This window comes from Oncorhynchus nerka, linkage group LG27, assembly GCF_034236695.1.
Source record: "Oncorhynchus nerka isolate Pitt River linkage group LG27, Oner_Uvic_2.0, whole genome shotgun sequence".
NCBI classification, from domain to species: Eukaryota; Metazoa; Chordata; class Actinopteri; order Salmoniformes; family Salmonidae; genus Oncorhynchus; species Oncorhynchus nerka.
Window position 1 is genome coordinate 72,220,740 of NC_088422.1, and position 20,199 is coordinate 72,240,938.

At 45.1% G+C, this 20,199-nt stretch overlaps 1 protein-coding gene across 1 annotated transcript; it reads right to left on the reverse strand.

The window, feature by feature from the left end:
• Window positions 1–6,431: 6,431 nt before the first annotated feature.
• On the reverse strand, window positions 6,432–19,403 carry LOC115111124 (fibulin-7-like). Its single transcript, XM_029637001.2, has 8 exons — window positions 19,109–19,403; window positions 15,468–15,627; window positions 14,797–14,967; window positions 13,912–14,037; window positions 8,203–8,385; window positions 7,951–8,088; window positions 7,501–7,636; window positions 6,432–7,379 (listed from the first exon to the last, which is right to left on the reverse strand). Exons 1-8 carry the CDS (start codon window positions 19,172–19,174, stop codon window positions 7,016–7,018), a joined length of 1,344 nt encoding a protein of 447 aa, XP_029492861.1. The 5' UTR covers window positions 19,175–19,403; the 3' UTR covers window positions 6,432–7,015.
• Window positions 19,404–20,199: the final 796 nt, after the last annotated feature.

Below are 20,199 nucleotides of genomic sequence, written 5' to 3' on the forward strand. Positions count from 1 at the left end.
AGCATCAGCATTTGTGGGTTCGATTTACAGGCTTAAAATGGTCAGAAACAAAGGACTTTCTTCTGAAACTCGTCAGTCTATTCTTGTTCTGAGAAATGAAGGCTATTCCATGCGAGAAATTTCCAAGAAACTGAAGATCTCGTACTACTCCTTTCACAGAACAGCACACACTGGCTCTAACCAGAATATAATGAGGAGTGGGTGGCCCTGGTGTACAACTGAGCAAGAGGACAATATATACATAAATATATAATATACTTTTAAATATATATAAAAAAGTCAATATGGATTACATGTTAGGCTTACTAATTGCAAAATATTTGAATAGTGTCAATGTCTGTATTTAAAGCCATCATACCTGCAAGTACAGTTACCCTGAGCATGATGTTGAGGAAGAAACAGGTGGCCTAAGTCTGGAGCTGTAATTGGGAAAGCTTGTGTTATTTCTGTCACTGAGCCACAGTAATCACACAGACATGCTCTCTCCCACACAGTAAAGGTAGAAAGATATGAACGACCACCTGTTTGTGAGCTTGACTGTCTAATAAGTGATGGAGGTAGTACGAGAGGGATGAGGAAGAATAACAAACTAGAAGAGGAAACATACTGCAGGCTCCATTTTCTGATGAACAACAGCTAATAGATGGAGTCTCTCATGCTGCACTCACAGGAAACAACATCAACTTCTCTGAAACCATTGATTAACCTGATATCAACATTTAGGATCAATAACAGGAGAAACTTTAGTGTTACGAGTACTTTATTGATGACTTTGATGTGATGATTGTGAGATGTGAGTCCTTTTAAAATTGATATTGAAACAGTTTTAACTTCATTTTAGGAGCTGTGGAGAAGCAGTAGCAGCTCAGGCCACCTTTCACCATAATAATGAATCAATGTTCGCTGGTGCTGCCACCTAGTGGTATAACACTATTGTTGACCAATCTTACACACCCAGTAATTAATAATTTGACATCAATTAAACGGGGGGGGGGGGGGGGGGGGGGGGGGGGTGTATCGTGCTGTTCCATTAAGATGATGCCTCCACTTAAACCCATGCATAAACCCCCTCAGGCTGGTAAAAGTGCCTTGTTATTGACACTAGGGAGCAGTGCAGCTCCATGTGACTGACTGGTAAACCTATCTTCAAATCAAATCTAATCGGATTGTATTTTTCGCATGCACCGAATACAACCAGTGTAGACCTTACAGTGAAATGCTTACTTACAAGCCCTTAAACAACATTGCTTTTTAAAGGAAAATACTGAAAAAAAAGAAGAAATAAAAGTAACAAATAATTAAAGAGCAGCAGTAAAATAACAATAGCGAGGCTATATACAGGGGGTACCAGTACAGAGTCAATGTGCGGGGGCACCGGTTAGTCGAGGTAATTGAGGTAATATGTACATGTAGGTAGAGTTATTAAAGTGACTATGCATAGATAATAAACCGAGAGTAGCAGCAGCATGAAGAGGGGGAGGGCAATGTAAATAGTCTGGGTAGCCATTTTATTAGATGTTCAGGAGTCTTTTGGCTTGAGGCTAGAAGCACCATCAAGAGCATCCTGACCTATATAATAGGCGGTGTCAGAGGACTCCAGTCACCCAAGTCATAGACTGGGTGACAGAGACTCCAGTCACCCAAGTCATAGACTGTTTTCACTGCTACCGCACGGCAAGTGGTACCGGAGCGCCAAGTCTAGGACCAAAAGGCTCCTTAACAGCTTCTACCCCCAAGCCATAAGACTGCTGAACAATTAATCAAATGGCCACCAGACTATTACATTGACCCCCCCCACTCCATTTGTTTTGTACACTGCTACTATCTGTTTATTATCTATGGATAGTCACTTCACCTCTACCTACATGTATCCCCTGTATATAGCCTTGATGTACGAAGGGCTATATAAATAATTTTGATTTGATTTGTTATTATGTTATTGTGTTACTTTTTATTATTTTTTACTTTAGTTTATTTGGTAAACATTTTCTTAACTCTTCTTGAACTGCACTGTTGGTTAAGGGCTTGTAAGTAAGCATTTCACGGTAAGGTCTACACTTGTTGTATTCGGCGCATGTGACAAATAAAGTTTGATTTTGATTTGAATAGTTGTGGGAAGGATGTGGTTTTCTGCACTCCAATCCACAAGTCCACTCAGAGAAGTGAGGAGATAGTGGCCTGCACAGTCTGAAGTGCTGCCAGGTGACTGGCCCCTAACAACGTGACCCGTAGCAACTATCAATCAGGGCCAGGTCACACAGTTCAGGGAGAGTTTGAGAAGCCGGTCTAAGGTGCTCCTACACACTCAGGCTTCAGTCGTGGGGGATTGGGAGTGGAGTGGGCAGCTTGGAAGGATGGTGAGGTGTTGATAACAGTCACCAGCAAGGAGGGGGAGAGAGAAAGTGTCCCTGGGAGAGGAGTAAAGGACAGTTAGAGGTCAGATCAGACAGTCAGAGAGAGTGTCCCTGGGAGAGGAGTAAAGGGCAGTTAGAGGTCAGATAAGACAGTCAGAGAGAGTGTCCCTGGGAGTGGAGTAAAGGGCAGTTAGAGGTCAGATCAGACAGTCAGAGAGAGTGTCCCTGGGAGAGGAGTAAAGGGCAGTTAGAGGTCAGATCAGACAGTCAGAGAGAGTGTCCCTGGGAGAGGAGTAAAGGGCAGTTAGAGGTCAGATCAGACAGTCAGAGAGAGTGTCCCTGGGAGAAGGACAGTTAGAGGGTCAGACAGTCAGAGAGTCAGAGTTAGAGGTCAGTCCAGTCAGAGGTGAGAGGAGTAAGTGTCCCAGGGAGAGGAGTAGAGGACAGGGCAGTTAGAAGTCAGATCAGACAGTCAGAGAGAGTGTCCCTGGGAGAGGAGAGGAGTTAGAAAGGGTCAGTTAGAGGTCAGATCAGACAGTCAGAGAGAGTGTCCCTGGGAGAGGAGTAAAGGGCAGTTAGAGGTCAGATCAGACAGTCAGAGAGAGTGTCCTGGGGAGAGGAGTAAAGGGCAGTTAGAGGTCAGATCAGACAGTCAGAGAGAGTGTCCCTGGGAGAGGAGTAAAGGGCAGTTAGAGGTCAGATCAGACAGTCAGAGAGAGTGTCCTGGGGAGAGGAGTAAAGGGCAGTTAGAGGTCAGATCAGACAGTCAGAGAGAGTGTCCCTGGGAGAGGAGTAAAAGGGGTTAGAGGAGATCAGACAAAGAGTGTCCCGGGGAGAGGAGTAAAGGGCCGTTAGAGGTCAGATCAGACAGTCAGAGAGAGTGTCCCGGGGAGAGGAGTAAAGGACAGTTAGAGGTCAGATCAGACATCTTATGGAACAGTTCCTCCCCTTCCCCCATTCCACACACACCTTCCTTACACCCCCACATCCTGTTTGTCGTACTTGGCTGCATATGATACCTGTTCTTGGCTCAAGGACTGGGGGACTGACGTGGGCACAGTCAGGGCTTTGTTGGTCCCGGCCGTACTTCTCACAGACCTCCCATTGTAACAGCTGGGCACTGCTGCCATGCATACCAACCCCCCTCACCTGCCCAGTGCAGGCCTGTGCCAGCCAAACTCTGGCTCTAGATCTAGGCCATGTCTCAGTTTGCCTGGGCCCAGTCAACATACAAGGGTCTGGGTCCCAACTCTCCTTCCTCCCCTTAAACCTACGACAGGGACGGAGTGTCCCCTTTCACATACAATCCTGATATCTGACTGAGAGGGGCTTCAAAGATAACTAGGTAAAGGCCTATAGGAGTATAAGCTCTTATTGTGTGGGGAGGCCGGGCTGGAATGAGGATATTGATTTCAGAGAGTTGGCACCGCTGGCACTCAGAGGTTTATCTGCTCAGAGGGTGACTCATCCACCACATCAGACAGAGAGGGAGAGAGACAAAGATGGAAGATGTAGGGAAAGAGAGAGGAGAGAGAGAGGGATAGGCAAAAAGAGATGGAGGGAAGCTGAGACACTCTAGACATATGGGCACCCACAGACAGGCCGTGATAGATGAAATCATCAGAGCACCCTATTGGTTGTACTGTGTGTGTGTGTGTGTGTGTGTGTGTGTGTGTGTGTGTGTGTGTGTGTGTGTGGAGGGGAGGGGGTACAAAGGAAGAGAGCTTGGATCCCTTTGATGTTGTTGGAATGGAATGGTTTTCTAAGGTTACTAATAGATAAAGAGTACTGGAACCCTGGCTACTGTTTCCAACTCTGTTTTCAACTCAGGCGCAGAGTGTGTGTGTTTGTTTGTGTGTGTGAGTGAGTGTGTGTGGGTGTTCATGCATGTTTGTATACTATATGCTTGTGTTTTAAAGGCCTAGTGCAGCTGATGAAACTAACACTGTAAAAGTGTGAAAAAATGTATCAGTGTTATCTCCTGATAGTTGCTGAATTAAAATGCAATCTTCCACACAGGACCTTATAATTAGCAGGTTTTATATGGGCGGGAGTTTGGGCTTTACATAGTGACATCACCGTGCAGTGAATTGGTTAATAGACCAATTAAATTCTTGCTTGAGAAATAGTTTAGAATTTTTGCCCATTATAATGGAAATCTATTACAGTAATGTTCTTAAGTGTTACCCAGAAATGATTTGATATTGATATAAAAAAAAAACAGTTACATTGGACCTTTAATGTGTCTGTGTGGGGTCTGAGACTGATTGAAAAGAGGACAAGAGTGGGGTCAGAGTGTATGGTTTGTATTCAGGACAGGAGGAGGTGTGGGTGAGATACAGGTAGTCCTGGATGGGCAGAGACAAGCGGGTTAGAAGGGGGTGAGGAGAGGAGAGGTGTGGAGGGGGTCAGAGAGGATATAGGGACTGACTCATCACCACATCAGCTTTGTTCCTCCCCCGGGGAACGACAACATTGGGAAAGGCTGACATTCAACTATACGTCTCATTTTTTCCTTTCTCTTTCTGTCCCTTCCTTTCATCAAGACAGAAAGGGAGAGAGATACAGACAGAGTGAAGAACAGTGAGGGGTCTCTTTCAGAGCAGAAATAGAGTCTCGCTGTGAATTGCCTGCTATTGATACCACTCTATTCAGCCATCATTCTCTCTTCCTCTATCTCTCTTCATCATTTCCCCCTGTCCCTCTGTGTGCAATCCCATTTTGGGATCCTCACCCCCCCTGTGGTCCCCTAGTGGGTCTCAGCCAGGTCAGGGGAGTCCCTCCTCGTCTCTCTCTCAGCCCAATATGGTGACTCCGAGGTGGGGCTGGGTTCAGTGTGTTAGTGCCTGTTTGTCTGAGGCACACTGTCACGTCCTGATCTGTTTTACCTGTTCCTGTTATTGTCTCCACCCCCTCCAGGTGTCGCTTATTTTCCCCAGTGTATTTATCCTTGTGTTTCCTGTCTCTCATTGCCAGTTCGTCTTGTATGTTTAGTCAAGTCAACCAGCGTGTTTTTCCCCGTACTCCTTTTCTATTCTCTTTTGCTAGTCTTCCCGGTTTTGACCCCTGCCTGACTCTGGACTACTTTCCCGCCTGCCTGATCATCCTACCTGCCCTGACCTTGAATCTGTCCTTCGGTACCTATTGGACTCCAAACTGCTTTGACCTTTTCCCTGTATATGACCATTCTCTTGCCTACCCCTTTTTGGATTAATAAACATTATAAGACTCCAACCATCTGCATCCTGTGTCTGCATCTGGGTCTCGCCTTGTGCCTTGATACACACTGCCTGGCTCTGCGTGGCTGCACCGGGCTGGTTAACCCCTCACACTCTACACTTACATCAGTGCCTATATAAAGTACACTCACTGTGCTGTGGTCATTGCAGGGTGCTCTATGTTGAGGGAGCTGTGATGTGGGATATCTTATACACTACTGTCCATGGCATTGGCCCTATGTGTGGTGTGGTGTTAACCAGGGTTTTCATGTCTGTCCAGATGATAGAGTGCAGATAGTGGGGAAGGTTTGTGGGCAGCCTGAGACAGGGGTGAAACATTTCATCAGCATCCTCTACAATCCACGCCACAACAACACCAGCCGAATCTACAGTACATCTCCTCACACACACACACACACACACACACACACACACACACACACACACACACACACACACACACACACACACACACACACACACACACACACACACACACACACACACACACACACGTACCCCTAAGCATTGTGTAAAAGAGCATTTCAATTTGTCATATCTCATTAAGCAACAATATACACTGTGTTTGCTGGTTTAGCTCATGCATATACTGTAAGGCTCTAGTAGCTCTTTGAGCAGAGTGTCTTTGGCTGTCTGTCTGCTGCACGGTGTAGCTCTGTACTGCCATGCTTGATGTCTTCCCCAGACCTGCACTACTCATACTGTACATCATACTCCTGTTTCAGCCTCTATGACGGACAGATCATCTACAGGTCACAGTTCAAGGCAAGCCCCTTATACAGTCCTGTGCAGAGACATAAGTATATAGGAAAAGTAAATAATGAAACCTTAGAAATCATACAGTGGTGTTTTGAATAAATGTTTAATAGTGCTTTCTCAGATAAATAAAAAGCAGTTCACAAACAGGGGTTTACAACACCTTCAAAATAAATATATCAAAACAAGTTGAACACAAGACCAGGAAATATAGGATTGTCAATGTGTAGCGTCATGTCTTCTCATCTTACAGATATTGATTGTCATTTTGTCATATGTTGGATGTAAAACCATTAACCAGTTAAGGACTTCAGCTCGTATTTACATACCCAGCTCTCTCTCACTCTCTCAGCTCCAGTGAGGAAACATTCAATCTCCACCACAAGTGGCCATTTTCTCCTTTTCATGTCTCACCCCCCTAAACCTTACCTGAACCATTCCCTTTCTGTCATTATAATTGATACAACTCTACCAAAATGCATCCGTTCCTGCCATACCTGTATGTCTCGACTAAACTTCCCTCTCCTTTTAGTCCTTCTTTGTTCCTTAGGACTTAGTGCCTCACCCCTCCCAGCCCTATCCACTGCCACACTCACTCTTACCACAGTACTCCATCCTCCCTCTCTTCATTCCACCCTCTAAATCCCTACCTTTCTCTCTCCCTCTCTAGAACTCATACTGGGAGATGAACATGGTGATCTTGGTGATGTACCGCCCCAGCTGGACCCCTTTCTCCAGCTCGGTCATTTCCACCTCTGCCTCCAGTGTAGCAGGGCCTTGCACCGGGCTCCCCAGCACCAGCTGGCCTGTCTGTCGGTCTGACCGCTGCACCGTGAAGTGGCGTCGGGCCTGCCCGCGGCCCAGCAGGGAGAAACGCAGCGTGTCGCCCATGAGGCGGAGGGCCGACACACGGAACATGGTGCGTGGTGCTGACAGGTTGGATACGACAGACAGGTAGTGGTGGGAGATGGAGTTAGGGGCCTGAGAGCACACCTTGTTGTCCACAGAGCAGGGGTTACGCTCGCAACGCCTGGGGAACAGGGAAAGAGAAGATTATATTTGGCATTGAGGGGTGTATTATTGCAAGAGAGTGATAAAGAGTTACATGTTATCAAATCTTTTCTTGATGAACTATACGAGAAGGTACTCACAGGGGTGAGGTTTTGCTGTAGGTGGCGTTTCGTATGCGGGGGCAGTCCACACGTACACACTGGAACCCTCCGTAGGTGTTTATACACATCTGGTCCCGGGTGCAGTTATTCAGTCTGGTGGCACACTCATCTATGTCTACAGGCCATGGAGAATAAGTAAAAGAGGGAGAATAATGTGATGTATTGTGTTGCCTACAAAAACAAACATTTATTCAGACCAGATGTATGGTTTGGAGGGACAGATGGAATTACAAAAAGACAGAGAAAATCATTCAGCCAAGTTAGAGACTATTCAAATGTTTAGTATTCAGACAGAGAAATAACTGATGTGTGTGTGTGTGTGTGTGTGTGTGTGTCTGTGTGTGTGTGTGTGTGTGTGTGTGTGTGTGTGTTCAGCATTTGAGACTTTGGTACAGTGTGTGTGTGTGTGTGTGTGAGGTCTCCTTTCACCTTTGCAGTTACGTCCATCGCGGGTGACATTGTATCCAGTAGGACAGGTACAGCGGTAGCCTCCAGGGGTGTTAACACAGGCATGTAAACACAGCCGGCCAGCCTGACCCATGTGGAACAACTCACACTCATCAATGTCTGAAACACACACACATCAATTGCCATTAATGTCAGTTACAGTATATAACATTATGTGGTCAGACAGTGTGTCTTTTTATGTTACCATAGCAATGGTAGCTGATTGTGGTGTACCTGTGCAAGTGGTGCTGTCACGCCCAGAGATGGTGTATCCGGGGTCACAGGTGCAGTGGGTGGTGCCCTGGACCTGCGTACAGCGAGACGGACGGACAAACGGACCAACAGTCACAGCCGGGGGAGAGATGGCAGCAGCCGCAGAGGAGGTGGCAGACGAGGTGTTCGTCATGGTGACAAAGACTGGAGAAAAAAGAAAGAGGGAGAAAAAGAAGGAGAGGAATGAGGAGAAGAGTGAAACTAAGGATGATTCTCATTGATATGGAGGTTTCTGACTGCAGTCTGAGGGCATGGCCATCTAAACATCTCCATCTTCAAATCAGTACAGTGCAGCTTATTTCTTTATAAAACACTATGGTTACCGTGTGAACAAAGAGTTTCAAATTAACTATTTGTTCCCAGGTTAACCACAGTGTTTGGAACAGTGTTGTGTTTGAGACCACCTAAAGCGAGACCAATTCATGACCAAGACCGGAGCAAATCTTGTCCGAGTCAAGCCCGAGACTGGAGAGGGACAAGGAGTACGAGACCGAGTCAAGCCCGAGACCGGAGGGGGACAAGGAGTACGAGACCGAGTCAAGCCCGAGACCGGAGGGAGACAAGGCGTACGAGATCGAGTCCAGACCGAGACTGGAGGGGGACAAGGAGTACGAGACCGAGTCAAGCCCGAGACCGGAGGCGGACAAGGGGTACGAGACCGAGTCAAGCCCGAGACTGGAGGGGGACAAGGGGTACGAGACCGAGTCAAGCCCGAGACCGGAGGGGGACAAGGGGTACGAGACCGAGTCAAGTCCGAGACTGGAGGGGGACAAGGGGTACGAGACCGAGTCAAACCCGAGACCGGAGGGGGACAAGGGGTACGAGACCGAGTCCAGACCGAGACTGGAGGGGACAGTCAAGTCCAGACCGAGACTGGAGGGGGACAAGGGGGTCAACGAGACTGGAGGGGACAAGGGGCACGAGACCGAGTCAAGCCCGAGACTGGAGGGGGACAAGGGGTACGAGACCGAGTCAAGCCCGAGACTGGAGGGGGACAAGGGGTACGAGACCGAGTCAAGCCCGAGACCGGAGGGGGACAAGGGGTACGAGACCGAGTCAAGCCCGAGACCGGAGGGGGACAAGGGGTACGAGACCGAGTCAAGCTCGAGACCGGAGGGGGACAAGGGGTACGAGACCGAGTCCAGACCGAGACCGGAGGGGGACAAGGGGTATGAGACCGAGTCAAGCCCAAGACTGGAGGGGGACAAGGGGTATGAGACCGAGTCAAGCCCGAGGCCGGAGAGGGACAAGGGGTACGAGACCGAGTCAAGCCCGAGACCGGAGGGGGACAAGGGGTACGAGACCGAGTCCAGACCAAGACCAGAGGGGGACAAGGGTACGAGACCGAGTCAAGACCAAGACCGGAGGGGGACAAGGGGTACGAGTCAAGACCAAGACCGGAGAGGGACAAGGGGTACGAGACCGAGACCAGGAAAATGGGAGTCCAATTCAAGACCATGATTGTAATTTTGTCAAATTGCCACAATAATAGCAGTTCAAAATGTCCAGTATTTCTGTGTTCATATTTCAGAAGAACATATGGATTCTTTATACATTCAGAATGGTAAAAAAATGCAGGCTGAGTGATAATAGAGCCACTCTACAATTTGTGAATAACCCAAACACAGTGTGAAATAATGAGGGCCTTCTATGCCTTCAGAGAAGGGCTAAGGATTTATAAAATAACTATAATTAATTATATTATTATTTTCAATTAAGTTCTTATTTAATCACTTCAGTTTTCGTTGGAAAGGAAATGAACACTGGAGAGAAAAAAATATCCAATCAGGATTTTTCTTTGCTGGTCTCTGGGGAGATAAATCTAGCTAGCTAAGTCAGCCAATTGCTAGGCCATCAGAAGCTAGATAGCCTCCAACACTCTCTCAACAAATTGGATGCAGTCTATCACAGTGCCATCTGTTTTGTCACCAAAGCCCCACTGCGACCTGTACGCTCTCGTTGGCTGGCCCTCGCTTCCTATTCGTCACCAAACCCACTGGCTCCAGGTCATCTACAAGTCATTGCTATGTAAAGCCCCACCTTATCTCAGCTCACTGGTCACCATAGCAGCACCCACCTATAGCACGCGCTCCAACAGGTATATTTCACTGGTCACCCCCAAAGCCAATTCCTCCTTTGGCCGCCTTTCCTTCAAGTTCTCTGCTGCCAATGACTGGAACAAACTGCAAAAATCACTGAAGCTGGAGACTCATATCTCCCTCACTAACTTTAAGCACCAGCTGTCAGAGCAGCTCACAGATCACTGCACCAGTACACAGCCCATCTGTAAATAGCCCATCCCCATACTGTATGTATTTATTTATTTATCTTGCTCCTTTGCACCCCAGTATCTCTAATTGCACATTCATCTTCTGCACATCTATCACTCCAGTGTTTAATTGCTATATTGTAATTACTTCGACACCATGGCCTATTTATTGCCTTACCTCTCTTATCTTACCTCATTTGCACACAATGTATATATCATTTTTTTCACTGTATTATTGACTGTATGTTTGTTTATTCCATGTGTAACTCTGTGTTGATGTATGTCGAACTGCTTTGCTTTATCTTGCCAGGTCGCAGTTGTAAATGAGATCTTGTTCTCAACTAGCCTACCTGGTTAAATAAAGGTGAAATAAAAAATAAAAAAGATAGTTAGAAGGCATCTGCCATTCAACTGAATCAGGGCAACATTTTGGAGTGACAGTGGAATCAACCAATCACATTTTGACTTGTAATGGGTGGACCGTTTTTTACAAAACAAACCTGGAAACCTCTGCTTTCTGAAAGGCTGACAGGTCACTGCGCAATAGCAAGCAGTAGTTTTCCTATGATGTAGCTAACTATCTTTTGTTGTAGGCTAGTTTTTAGCGGCTGCAGAAGGTGTTATAGAAGAGGATGTTGCTAATTTGTTAGCTTCTCCCTTTTCAAGAATAACTTCTTGAATAAGTTAACATTTATCCTCATCTTTTGAGTGGAAGTGTGTATTTGATTTCAGCTCCCTTGCTGTTGTTAACCATCTCTTTGAAAATAACTTGTGTGTGAAACGTTGTTGCATTTAAACTTTAGGTCACCGGTTACTTTGTGTGCTAAACGTGAAATATTTTTTGCAATGAAAAGTAATAGTTGTACATTTGGATTAAGAAATGCTTAGCCTAATTGTTGTGTTTTAGTATTCTTATGATTGGAACCCACTGGCTTACTATGTCTGAGTGATTGGACTGCTTATTCTTTAACATCATGCTGTGTGTGACTGCTGTCTTTCCATTGGCCCTATGCCGTGGTGTAGTGGAGCCTGGAGAAGTAGGTATCCTCATGGCCTGCCAAGCGAAGGAAAAATCTTGTGTTTTTTAGATTTGCAACCTCTAAATCACACCTTTTTTTAAATAGAAAACAACTCAAATGTGACGTTGTAAGTCCACAACAATGCTTAAAGCATCAGGAGACCCTTTTGGAGGTCTGACAATATAAATAATATATCTTTTTGTCATAATCATGTATTATTTTTCTGTTTTTGCTCAAACTTGATTGGGTGTCCACCCAGGCCCACCACTGATGCAAACAGGGTATGATGACTGAATGCTCATCACAATAGCCTACTGACCTTATTTGCATACTCATTGTTGCCTTTGTTAGCATTTACTGGTAGATATCATACATTGAAAAGTATTTCCTACCTACCCTACTGGCTACCAATATCATTTTTCTTTGAGCTGCTCTTTGCCAAAAAACCAGTTGAGAGCTGTGCATTCTTGCTGGCTGCAGACGACATTCCGTTGAAACTAGACTGTGTGTGCTGCGCACATGTGAATATACAGCTCTGGAAAAAATGAAGAGACCACTGCAAAATGATCAGTTTCTCTGGTTTTACTATTTATAGGTATGTGTTTGGGTGACTGAAAATCAGGGTTATTCCACCAAATATTGATTTCTGAACTCTTTCTAAGTTAAAACATTAGTATTGTGTTGTTTAAAAATGAATATGAACTTATTTTCTTTGCATTATTCAAGGTCTGACAACACTGCATATTTTTTGTTATTTTGACCAGTTGTCATTTTCTGCAAATAAATGCTCTAAATTACAATATTTTTATTTGGAATTTGGGAGAAATGTTGACAGTAGTTTAGAGAAAAAAAACAAAATGATAATTTTACCCAAACACATACGTATAAATTGTAAAACCAGATAAACTGATCATTTTACCCCATCACACACCTATAAATAGTAAAACCATAGAAACGGATCATTTTACCCAAACACACACCTATAAATAGTCAAACCAGAGAAACTCATCATTTTGCAGTGATCTCAAATTTTTCCGGAGCTGTATGTCATGTACTTTGCGATTAGGCTACTTTATAGGCTACTTTATAGGCTACTTTATGCATGGCTTCTTTATTGTTATACATCATTGATAAGCCGTATATCTCCACTACACTACTTTGATACGCATCACTGGGGATTAAGAAGTGAGTATACACAATGCCCATAAAAACAGCAGGTCACACACTGAAGGTCCAATAGGTTCACCACTGCGCAAACATGTCTATACTAGATATATACGGTGTATACCTGCATATAGCCTCCACTACGCCACTGGCCCTTTGTTTAAAACAAAGTGCAGTCCTAAATGAGTCCGCTGGTATGACGATTGCTGTCCTTCCAGCGTCAAGAACCTGTCACACACTGGTCCAATAGGGTCCAGTAAGGTCCAATAGGTTCGCCACTGCGCAAACATGTCTATACTAGATATAAAGACTGCAGGTATTAATGTTTCAAGAAAGGAGTGTATATATTTGGCAAGGCAAAGCGGTTTTATGTGCTGACTGAATGGAAGCTGATAATTAGGAGTTTTTTACTGCGCTGGTCTCGGCTGGTCTCCAGAAGAAATGTCCAGTTGTCACTATCCAAGACTGAGTCAAGACTGAGCACAAATGTATTGGACACAGAGATGAGATACTCAAAATGTTGTCTGGCGACCAGACGGGCGGTCGTCTCGACTTACTTGCAACTTAAGTTAGGCTACATTAAACTTTTTAATATTAAACATTCATGCAACACTGTAGTTTCCCAACATTTCCTGACCTCAGTGTTCACATGCATTGCACCATGCAGCCCTCTATCAGTGGGCTGTGTGTGAGTGGGATGATAGACTTATAGAAGGCTCCCACACAGTGCAAGCAGTGTTACTCATGGTCAAAGTCCATCTAAATCCCCATTAGTCTGTGTGTGGTTCTCACTTACAGCAGTGTACTGTACACAGGGGGGAGAAATGAAAACAAATAGACAGAGAGAAACAAAACCTAACTGGGCCGTATTGATTCGCTGGCTCTGCCTGGAGCCCTGAGTGTGTATGATAGCCCAGCCAGCCAGAACCAGCGAGAGGGAGTGGACCTGGGTCTCCCTCGGTGTCTGGCCCTTGTGTGTTGTTGTTACTAGTTAGCCATAGCATAGAGATATATAGGACTGTAAGTCCTGGTTCCAGTTTATAATATAAATAAGGCACCTCAAGGGTTTTGTTGGATATATTAGCCGTGGCCAATATACCACGGCTAAAGGCTGAGTCCAGGCACTTTGCGTCGTGCATAAGGACAGCCCTTAGCCGTGGTATATTGGCCAATATACCACACCCCTTTGGGCCTTATTGCTTAAGCATCTCTACCTACATGTTGGCACAGGGCTCTGGCAGGTGGCTCCGGCCCAGCCTTTGGTACACGTGCAGGAGAACTGGTTCATCTCGTCCACACACGTCCCCCCGTTCAGACAGGGAGACGAGGCACACTCATTTATGTCTGAGGAAAGACAGGAGGAGTAAGAGATTAGTCAAGAGAGGAGAATGAAGTAATATTAGCCCTGATGTAAATGTTGGCTAGCTAACTCACTGACAAGCACAGGTGGAACCTTATAGCTCTGATGCATGAACTAAAAGAGATGTGTGTGTGTGTGTGTGTGTGTGTGTGTGTGTGTGTGTGTGTGTGTGTGTGTGTGTGTGTGTGTGTGTGTGTGTGTGTGCATGAGCGTAAATGTGCATGCGTGTGAGTACTCGACATAACCGGAGCGAAAGGGATGGCCTGACTTTTAGTCTCACAGAACGTCTTTGAAGCATTATCTAAATGTTAGCAAGCTGTCAAGACAGAGGGCTGCTATAACTATGTGTCACAGTCACTGGATTCAATAACCCATTCTGGATGGCCATGAAAATACATAAAAAGGAAATTTGATAATGAAACTCATATGGATGCAAGCCATCTTGTCTAGATAAATGTTAGTAATATGCATGAAGTTTAAAATGGGGGAAAGAGAGATAAAGAAAAGAGAGGGGGACACAAAGAGGATGCTGACAAGGACGTGAGAGAGATGGAAGAGCAGATAAAGAGATGAGTGACGGGACAGAGAAGAGAAAAGGGTGGGGGGGAAGAGATGCCAGAGAAAGAGAAGAAGTAGATAGTAGTGACAAAAGATAGTGATTTCACATCAGATGTGTGTCTCCCTAATGGTTAATGCTAAGATTAGGGGTAGGGTAATCTGTAGCAGATGGTAGGGTCACTCACTGCGGCAGGTGGGCTGCTGGCCGCTCCAGGTGAGGCTCTCCTGACACATCCTGCTCTCTGCTCCCACCAACTCATAACCCGCATCACACAGAAAGTGAACCTCGTGACCTGGGGTCTGCGCCTTTCCCAACTTCCTGCTGTTGGCAGGCGTGTCCAGCTTTAGACAGGTATCTGTAAAGCGGTGGGGGCGGTTGGTAGGGGGACATAAGCCAAGACTTAACTCTCCAGCCATAGGTCCATTTCTACCTACCGCTAACCACCAAATGTCAAATGACGTACCAGTAGTAGCAAAGGAATAACAATCCACCAGAGTAAACATTTTTAGAACGCAGCGTGACACTGCATTTTTACAGCTAATTAGCATTTTTACCAGGACTAGTCGGTTTGGCTGGTGCTGTGTGTAGGCCTACACAACTTACTGAATCACGATTGGTTCTCGTTCATGAGGTTGACAACAATAGCAAAAACATTAGTAATATAAAACTTCTTCACATTCTTGCAACTGGTGTTTTTTGGATTATAAAATAAAAAGCAGCAGGCCTACTAAAAGCCATTTTAGGCATTTCAGTGTACTTAAAAAAAACATGAAGAAATCGAATTTAAGCCTATGGCTAAAATTGTAGGCTACATGTTGCGTCTTTGACTGATGTTTGGGCTGTGTGCAGACTTACCATTGTTTACTTTGCCAGTCTGTTTGGTGGCTGTGTTCTGCAGCAAGTTGAGTTTCTTCCTCAGGGTGCGGAGGCTCTGAAGGTATGCAGCCTCGTGGGTCGACAGCAGCTTCTGGACCTGCTTTAGGGAGGTCTGCATGTCCTGCCTGCTGGGACAGTCCTACAGGGACAGGGCATGGTAAGCAGGTGAACACTTTTTTGTCCAACAGAAACAGGGGAAGTCAGGGGCAGTGGAAGAGTTCAAAAGTGTTATACAGGGAAAAACTTGACAAGAGAGTCATCCCCAAAAAGGCAATTCATTTGAGTTACTGTATTTTAAAAAGCCGTAATACAGGAAGATCTTAATTGCATTTTAGCGAAGGGGCACGTTACAAACATGGGTTGAGGAACATAAGGAACATGCAAGTTTATTTTTCCTATGCTAACATAGGCTACACAGAGCACATTCATTGCCTAATGAAGTGCAGTTACAGTTGATAGATGACTGCCTAATTTAAACTCGAGTCAGGGACCGTGAGACACAGGTGACTTGGTCAGAAGATGGAGGCAGAACTCATTCTTACATTAGCTTCCTAGAATTTGACATCACTCAGTTATACAAACCACATTCACTGCAAAAGCAAATGTCCTCACTACTTAATCACTGGAAAGAACAGAGAAATGACCTCACCAACAAGTTAATGTTGGAATAACAGGACAGAAGTACAGCAGCTACTGTACATTGGCTTGAGTTAGGAATTATAAACTAGCATCTGGTGAGCCACATGAAGTGGTTTGTTACTGCAATTAGAAAGTATTTTAGGGGTTTTCCTAAGATAGCACTGAAAGTTAAAGAATGGAGTGTACAGTACCTAAACGGTACTAAAAAGGCATATGGTCACTGGTCTGCGTTTCTAGGGAGACCAGAGAAGAGACATCAGAGTAGACATACCTGCTTCAACACTACATCAGCACTCAGATGGTCATGTTTTTAATCTCACTGTCCACAGTAGGCAGCCTAGTCGATGTGGTGAATGAATGAATTGAGCCGGCGACATCATCCCCCTGGTTGTCTGACCTACTGTACAAGTGAACCAAGAGTTCTGAGCACGCATGGGCATCTCAACAACCCCTACCACCAGCTGGGGAGCTTGAAGTCAGAGGTGGCTGTAGTGTTGGTAGGCTGGTAGGCTTTTGCCTTTGTGCAAAGTGAGTTGTTCTCTAGTGGTAGTAGTTTTATGTTTTGGAGGTTGCGTGCTTATGCCCCTGGTGGTGTTACTTGAGAGAAGTCCTGTAGGCCTCCTGTACGGTCTAAGGGGGTTGCTGTGAAACACTAAAGACACACTCCATGAGATAAAGAGTGGCTCCAATCCTATCTGGACTCACAACAGATTCCCATCACACGAAAGCCCCTCCCAGTCTGTCTTCTCTCATATCCCAGCCTATCTCGGCTGTTCTATCTTTTTAGCCCATAAGTCTCTGAAAGTTCTGACAGTCAGTGGAATGATCTCCTTGGAGGCATAAAAAATGTTGCTTGCTCATAGCGTTCATTGTTTGATGCAGGGGAGGGTGTACTGTAGGTGTTGATGAAGGGTGGATGTACTGTAGGTGTTGATGAAGGGGTGGGTGTACTGTAGGTGTTGATGAAGGGGTGGGTGTACTGTAGGTGTTGATGAAGGGGTGGGTGTACTGTAGGTGTTGATGAAGGGGTGGGTGTACTGTAGGTTTTGATGAAGGGGTGGGTGTACTGTAGGTGTTGATGAAGGGGTGGGTGTACTGTAGGTGTTGATGAAGGGGTGGGTGTACTGTAGGTGTTGATGAAGGGGTGGGTGTACCGTAGGTTTTGATGAAGGGGTGGGTGTACTGTAGGTGTTGATGAAGGAGTGGGTGTACTGTAGGTTTTGATGCAGGGGTGGGTGTACTGGTGGTTTTGATAAAGGGTAGGGAGGCTGTTTGGGGTCAGATGGTGTGTAATAAACACCCAGAGGGTAAACATCACCTGTGTATGAGGCACAGCCTCTCCTCCCATTGGCTGAGAAAATCAGGGAGTGTTAGTAGTATATTTTTCCTAAACTCTCACTCTCTCTTTCAACTCTCTCTCTCCTCCTCTCTGTCCTCTCATGAATGTTTTCAGAGAGCCAATTAGTGTTTTCATCTGGCAGAAGTTATGTAAGAAAAGTAAATATTTGGTCATCCTGTGAAAACACCTGGCTGATTGAAACTGGAGCAGGGAGCTGGGCTGCTGGAGCGACATCAGTCAGGACGGAGGGAGGGGGGAGGGGGATAGGGGGGGGAGGGAGGGAGGGAAAGGCTGCTGTTTGTGTGCCCCAGCGATAATGTCCTCTTTCTGCCTCCGCTGCAAAACATTTCATGTGTCTGTGACATTATCTTGGTGTGCCTAGGTAACATACAGTACCTATAGCTTCCTTCAGTAAGTTCTGAGCTGCTCTTTGAATCGAGAGGTGTGCAGTGCAATGATGAAGGCCAAAGTAGCATGGTGATCTAATCCAAGGATTCTAAATTGTTCTAAGTGAATTATGTGATGCAGAAAGGTTTTGCATAAAAGTGTCATGTAGCTAATAATACTCTGGCTGACCTTGTTCAATTATGTAATCACTGCATGGCTTCAGTTCTGCAGTGTGAGTTGTGCCATGACAAGAACAAGCCAAAGATCACTAACGAGACCTGAACAGACTCCTCATACACACAGCTCATTACCACACAGTACATCATGATCTTAACTAAATGTGGACAAAAAACTAAATTGAATCCAAATTTGACATTCCACATGAATTTCTAACTGAACAACAGAAAGAGTACAGCACACACACACACACCAACCTACTGTAATATAGACCCTTGTCCTTGGACAAGGTAGAGAGGTTTAGCAGTTTTGTGCTGAAACACGTCAGAGGTGTTGGGTCTATTCATGGTGATGGGCCTCTCGGTGTCTGGACATGCATGCAAGGGGCCTTAGTAATCGTTTGTGCAGCTTGCCTGGGAATTGAGTTCGACCAAACACCAGTTCTATCAATGGGTGTCTGTCCATGTCATGATGCATGGATAATGACCTTATAGCTGGACTTGCAGGCTCTTGCATTTGACAAGAGATTGACACTTCAGCTTGATGCGTTTTGACCTTCAACAACACCCAGGCATCACTGCTGCATCCCTCAGTGTTAGATGTTGAATTAAAGCCTGTCCATGAAAAGAGCATTCAGACAACCTTTCTCTCAGGTCTATTTTCTCAGTTGTAAATCTGTGTGATATTTACCCACAGTCTTTTCAGGTCATTACAGGTAATGGCAAGAATTTTAACTATGTCCTGAGGCTATATGTGATAGTTAATTGGTCTGGAAATGTTTTCTGAGTTTATTACATTAATGGACTACCTAAAGCATGTCAGAAACCACTATAGACTACATTAAATCATAACACACTCATAGAGATTATAATGGTAACCCATGATCATATAAAATTCAGTAATTTACATAGATTGACGTTTTATTCTGTGATATGTAGTGTGATATGTGCTTTTAAATCAGCTAAATGTTTGATTGGACCAACCAGCTGTGCAAAATAAATCCAAGAAACACCATATGTTGTCTCTTAATAGTGGCCAAGGTGCCCTCGTGACACTGACAACCGCAGGAAACACTCACCTGCCCAAATGCAGCGAGGATTGGACCAAGACACAGGAACACAATGACAGCGTGCATCCAAATCATTTTCAGTTAATCCTGTACTGCGCTTACACTCAGTCCCGAAGCGCTCTGGGTTGGGTATCTTCTGAGTACAGTGAATTTCCAGTGTGTAAAATGTGCTTATAAGCACCTCAGTGGTATTTGTGAGAAATGCTATTAATTCATTCACATGTCAGACAAGATGCCAAAGTAAAACTTTATGGAATGTAGGGTTTACTCGTCGAGAACCAATCAGGTTATGGGACTAGAAGACCTGTTGACCACATTTGACGAAATAACCATTGCGTAGGCATGTGTATTTTTTTCTAACTCTTTTCCTTTTTTTGGAAGGCACATGGCAAATTTCCTCCCTCCTGAAAGCCTCTCAGATGTGGAATTTGTAAACTGAAGAGAAAAACAAATTTATCAGGAAGCTTGGATGGATTGAGGCAAGCTCCACTGGGCAGTGGGCACTGTGGGAAGGTGACAAGCAGGGAGATGTGAGACACAACTCATACAGGTTGCATCTTCTCATGATTTACGAGGAAATGTAAACCCATCTTTCATTAGGGAAATAACTATGTAACACAGGAATACATATGACCTACTTGAGCAGCACACATTTTGTTGAATTAACTCAGCCTTGTGCTTATTACCAGGTAATTACAGTAGCCTAATGGACAATGAGTCTGTGTTCCAATGTGCTTTTTTGTTATCTTGAATGGCAGACATCCTGAGAGTAAAAGTGTACTGTTGAATGAGCATAGAAAGTGGGGAAGGTGTGCCCTCTGCAGGGAGTAAGTGTCCATCACCTTGCCATCATCTAATACAACGGTCCTGTTCTCATCTCCCCTGCAGAACACACCTAACACCATCACTACCATGGAAGTATAGCTAAGGTTAGTTGTTCTGTCGTACCCCCAGCCTGGTGAACGTTCTCATATCATAAAAACATTCTCATGCCATAATCAGCTCCAGATAGTAAATCACCAACTGCTGAAGCATCAGGAGTCCTGTTTCAGCACAGACCTGTCAGTGAGTTAGATCTGATTCCACCTGTAACTGATCCA